General features: G+C 37.0%; 1 protein-coding gene across 6 annotated transcripts in view; it reads right to left on the bottom strand.

The window, feature by feature from the left end:
- The window catches only part of LOC118452204, a 22380-nt gene that overhangs the window by 9655 nt on the left and 7198 nt on the right, over nucleotides 1-5527 (bottom strand). For 3 of the 6 annotated variants that reach the window (XR_004841885.1, XM_035893537.1, XM_035893556.1), the window contains exons 1-3: nucleotides 4881-5521; nucleotides 2793-2840; nucleotides 1159-1247 (exon numbers count right to left, since the gene is read on the bottom strand). Coding sequence is in view for 5 of the 6 variants with exons in the window: in XM_035893537.1 (XP_035749430.1) it covers nucleotides 1159-1247; nucleotides 2793-2840; nucleotides 4881-5265 (522 nt within the window). In the remaining variant the exon portion in view is untranslated. Of the gene's footprint in view, nucleotides 1-1158; nucleotides 1248-2792; nucleotides 2841-4880; nucleotides 5522-5527 lie in introns of those variants that run through there. The other 3 variants (XM_035893546.1, XM_035893551.1, XM_035893560.1) reach the window with 1 other exon arrangement.

Genomic DNA, 5527 nt, shown 5'->3' with positions numbered 1-5527 from the left:
CTGAGATTATGAAAATGATTTGTATTCTGCTGGAAAAAGAAAGGTCCATGATCTTTCCAAGGTTTTTACATATTTGGGAGACACTAAATATGTCTTACCTCATTTTCAGATAAGAACTGCTTTTAATCATGTCAAGAAACACAATCTGGTATAACCTGGTACTTCAAAATAGGCGACTAGGAAGTAAAATCCATTAGGGCTCAACACTCAGTTCTTTCCCTGACTTGGTGGAATAGCTTTCAAACAATTAATTTATGAAAAGTTAATCTCTGAACCAGAAAAATCCTTTTAAAATAGTTGCTCTTTCAAGGACAGAAAAAAAAATTCCAGTGGGAGAATAGGCTATAAATATAATTAATGTGTCTTGCAACATACATTTCCCTGGATAATTTCAGGAAATAGCTTTTATGGAAAGTCATCTGTGAATTAAAAACAAATGAAAACCATTAAAGACTTAATCTGAGGAAGCATTTTGCAATTTACATCATCATGCATGGCCAGCATTAGGTGAAGGTCATTCTTTATCTCAACATAACCTGTGTAAACAGAGCTTCTTAGACCTTTGCCCTGTTTTAGAGGGTAAATTCCAACATAACGTTCTTCCTCAGACAGATTTTAGTAAAGGTTATAACCCTCCAATGGGGAAAACTATCCTTGCCTGCTCTTTCTACCATAGACAAACCTTCACAGGACTGGAGAAAATGAGAATGCTCTGACAACAGATGGTAAATGTTTAAAACAGGATACTATGTTCAGCTGTATTTTCTTTTCCTCACATTCCTTATCTTGTAATCTGGATTGATTAGGAGAAAATAATTCCCCTCTTAAACTAATCTCTTTCTAAGGCACCATTCCTACTTCTTCCTCCCCTTTTATTTCCTGCACGTTTTCTGGTTAAGAAGCCCCCTCTCCCTCCACAGAGACTGGAACTCAACAACCCGGACTGTCTCCTATTGACAGTAGTCACCTACCTAACCCAAAGATTTTTGCAATAACCTACTTTAAATATTTCCCCAGACAGAACAGAGGAAGGTAGTCAGAAGTTGTGAAATGTGGAAGGGGTAAGTAAAGGAACATGAATTTGAAAAGGTCTGTAGGGGAAATTGTCCTATAGTAAGAAAGAGCACCCACAAGTTACACAGGAAACAAACTTCTTACCTTCAGAGAGAGATGCGTCTTACCCTTGCACAATAGGACAAATTCATTAAGCTTTGATCTTTGTGTGAGGATCACCAAATTTTTAGAATCTGTTTTACATAGAGGAGAATATTGTAATAAAATGTGTATCACTTTGTAAAATGAAGCATAGCTAAAAATATTTTGTAAAGAGACAACATTCAGGTTCACTTCACATCAATAGGCATAGGAATAGAAACAAATATAACCACTCTTGATACCCTTCTCTTCTGTAAAATATTTAAAGCCTATGGCTTTGTGATGCTTTAAATTTGCCATATATATACTTTCTTTCTCTATATTTATAGTTAATGTATGGAATAGCAGTTATATTTAATGTAGATAATATGAATTACAAAGTTCAAATATTAGTATTTAATGCGTACTTGTTTACATAATATACGTGACTGTGTATACATCACTATGGAAAATGTGGGATTTTTTACCTTTTATTTTGTGCATGCTTTGTAAGGCAAAGTATGTCCGCTATCATCATTCTGAGTGCATTGGGTTTACTCCCTTTTGAAATAATACTGTTTTTCAGCTGCAGGAAATGGCAGTATATCGATAATACAGGATACTGCTCAGCCTGATAAGCTGACAATAACTGTTACCTTTTGGTACTTCAAGGCCTCAGCAAAAAGTAAATAAATTAAGCTACTCTTTGTCAACTGATATGCATACAAGAGCATTACCTAGCAAAACCAGTGGTATTAATATCTATCTAGTGACATTATAGCTATCTGACTGCCTTGCAGATTTACTTCAACTAACACCAGCTGTGCTTTTAAAAGTGTCTCAGGTGTACCGTTTAAGACAAAAAATATAAAAGAAAGCAGCAGTTGATCTACATGTCCATCACTGCGGCAACTGAATACAAATTTTACAGAGGTTGGGTAATTATGCATTAACAGTTGCAGTTAAGGAGATTTTCTTTCATATTATCAAAGGTATTTTTTAGCCTTTGGAGGATATTCAGAATCAGCAGAACATATTAATCCCACCTGACTGATTTTAGCTGCTCTAATCCTGGCCATGATTTTAGTTGCCCTAGTTTACCCTAACTGCAATGCTGTTGTGGAAGACTTCTGAAGGAATTTTGTTTGAGCCAGCTACAGCATGAAAATAGCCTAGAAATCCTTGTTAAAAATTGAGACACACTCCAGCCTAGTGTATTTTACTTAGTTTATACATGTATTCAGATAAATGTAGCAGCATGTAGAGGGCCCGTTTTATTACTTTTGTGACATCAGTTTAGATTGCCTCAGCTGCAATTGTCCAACTTCAGTTGTAGCACGTTGGAGGCAGACCACCAGGGAAGAGAGGTTTCATACCCAAGTCAAGAGCATTCTGACTTAGAGGTAGGAATGGTAACAAAAGAGGGATGCGGGAGTTCAGCCAGTTGATCAGGGACATCTGCCAATGTGAGTTACATCCTTGGCCTTCTCTGGCTATAGGTCAGAACCTGACCTAAATGAGAATCTGGTATAATTGTTACTTCTAATGTCAAGTCTGTGTATAAAACATTACTAATTTCTTGTCCTACTCTCAAACATCTCTTCAAAACTAGACCCTAACAAAGAGAATGATATATTTTATTCCCACAGGAGTCTTACCAGTAACCGCTTGTTCATTCCTTGTAAACACACTTAACCATGCAATATCTGAAACAGAAGATATTTAACAAGTATGAAAAATTAGATATTTACATTCTTCAAATTTAAAAACATCACAAACAATTTAAAGAGATGTTTTAAAACATAATCTGAGAAAGAGTTTATAATAGCAATAGGCATCGGTCTTCATTTCCTGCAGGTCTCTGAATTCATATAACCCCGGCAGACTGTACTGTTCGAACTTGTGAACAGGTGCTCTGAAGTCTGGACTCTGAGTCTAATATATGTATTCATTAATTAACTATCTTTTGCAAAAGAGAATGCACCTCAGAAAATAGAGGTCAGTAACGAGACATAAGGCCTAAAATCCTATCAAAGAGAAGCCTGGAAGTCTTTGGCAGCAGACGTGAGGACCCTAATAAAAAATGTACAAGGTTGGAAAGTTAACAGGTAGCAATAGCAGGGGTTTCTGGCTTTTCTAGCATCAGCCTGAATCACATAGCCAGCTATCTAGGGAAGGCACCACACACTTCAGGTCAAAGTCACAAACATCTAGGTTACAGCTGGTTCCTAATAAGATGTTGTCTTAACTGTATCATCTTGAATATATGTTTGTGGCACTTGTGTTTACATACACAAGAATTTTACATAGCATTTCCTTTTTTTTTTTTTCTTTTTCTTCTAGGAACGCCAGTATCTTCTACATGAAGATTGTCACACTACGAATCTATTCAGAGACTGCTTCTATTGTACGCCTATACAGGTTGTGGTTCTGTTCATAAATTAGCAATACTAATCATAGGAGTTACTCCAAAATCCTATGAAGTCATCAAGTAAAAGATACTTCAAAATATATAAAGCACGCTTACATACCTTATCAGTGCAGCTTCCATTATTCACAATTTAATAGAATAAAAATAACTTTAATTTAATTTATAAATATATCAGGCAAGCCTTTCTATATCTTTATCTGAAGCATATATAATGGACTTCTCATTCCTGTAAAGGCTGGGGTTTCGTAAGAGATAAAGTTTCAGTAAGTTGGTAAATAAATATTTCAACTTTCCCCCATATTTTGGTTAGAAATCTGGTTTGTTGTTTTTCCCCCTACTTTCACATCGCTGGAAAATTTATAGATCTAGAGTCATGGCATTTGTTTTATTTGTGTTTTCTCTGCCAAAAGAATGCCCTCTAACAACTACTTCTGTGATGTTAGTTGTAATACTGGGTTTTGTGTCAATTAGAGAAGCCCCATTCGAGGTAACAGTTCCATGAAAAATAAGATAATCCTGAAAATTCCAAAATATTTTCTATTTTTCTCCATTTTGCCCTTGTCTCTGAGGATTATCTTTGTTTTCACTCTCGTAATAGCCAAGCATCTAGACTTTCCATTAACCCAAATGGGAATGAAAAAAATAATCTTCTTATCATTTAAGTATATTACATACCTACTGTAAACTGGAACAGAAGTTTTCTTATATCACTACCAATATTCAGAAAACACAGAATCACAGAATCATAGAATCGTTTAGGTTGGAAAAGACCCTTAAGATCATCAAGTCCAACCATTAACCTAACATTGCCAAGTCCACCACTGAATTGTGTCCCTAAGCACCACAACTACACATCTTTTAAAGAACTCCAGGGATGGGCACTCAACCACTTCCCTGGCAGCCCATTCTCCAATGCTTAACAACCCTTTCAGTGAAAAAATTTTTCCTAATGTCTGACCTAAACCTGCCCTGGTGCAATCTGAGTCCATTTACCCTTATCCTATCACCTGTTACCTGGGAGAAGAGATCGACACCCCCCTCGCTACAACCTCCTTTCAGGCAGCTGTAGAGGGCGATATGGTCTCCCCTCAGCCTCCTCTTCTCCAGGCTAAACAACCCCAGTTCCCTCAGCTGCTCCTCACAAGACTTGTGCTCCAGAACCCTTGTTGCTCTTCTCTGGACATGCTCCAGCACCTCAGTGTCTTTCCTGTAGTGGGGGGCCCAAAACTGAACACAGTACACATAATAGTACATTAAAAAATGTCTGTAGTACTATACATATGATAGGTGGGGTTTGGTATAAAAAGCACACTACCTTCATGGGATTGCGAATCCTTGGTTGATATTTCATAATTACCATCTTCATCTATGTCAAAATGAACTGTTTTTGAATCTTCAGTCAGTAAATAGCATTTCAGTGTTTCTCGCAGACTAAACACTAATAAAAAATGAGTTGTAATTAATTTTACTAGCAACGGAAAGATGATAACATTCCATAATAAACAGATCCAGTGTATTTTTACAGCAATCTTTCCTTGATAATCTATGTATATTTGAACTATGAAGAGTACAGCCAACATATAATAGAAATTACACAGTGGGCTTAAGCAGCTGGTTTTGTGGCTTGATGGTGGTGTGAAGAAGGAAAGCAAAGATTTCTTTGTTTGGAAGGTTATCAGAACCTTTTTGAGAGTTAACATGCGCAAAAACCTGAGCTTGAAAAAAGCAACCCAAGAGCCTGAAGGGTAGTTTAAGAAAGGGGATTGTGGACAACCTGCAGATAGTTGTGTTGAAAGAGACTAACTGGGACAGGAGGAATTTTAACATGAGAGAGGGGACCTAACTTAGCAGTTGGCTGGTGAATGAGTAGTCTTTACAAGTAGGGGAGAGAGCCCTTTGGGGAGCCACAGCCAGAGCAAGGGTGTGCACAGGAGCCTGCACACAGTGAGAGATGTGAAAAAC

This window comes from Egretta garzetta, unplaced genomic scaffold (assembly GCF_000687185.1).
Source record: "Egretta garzetta isolate BGI_Z169 unplaced genomic scaffold, ASM68718v1 scaffold250, whole genome shotgun sequence".
Taxonomy (NCBI): domain Eukaryota; kingdom Metazoa; phylum Chordata; class Aves; order Pelecaniformes; family Ardeidae; genus Egretta; species Egretta garzetta.
The sequence above is the reverse complement of the archived record's forward strand: the minus strand, read 5'-3'. Positions and strand labels throughout refer to the sequence as shown.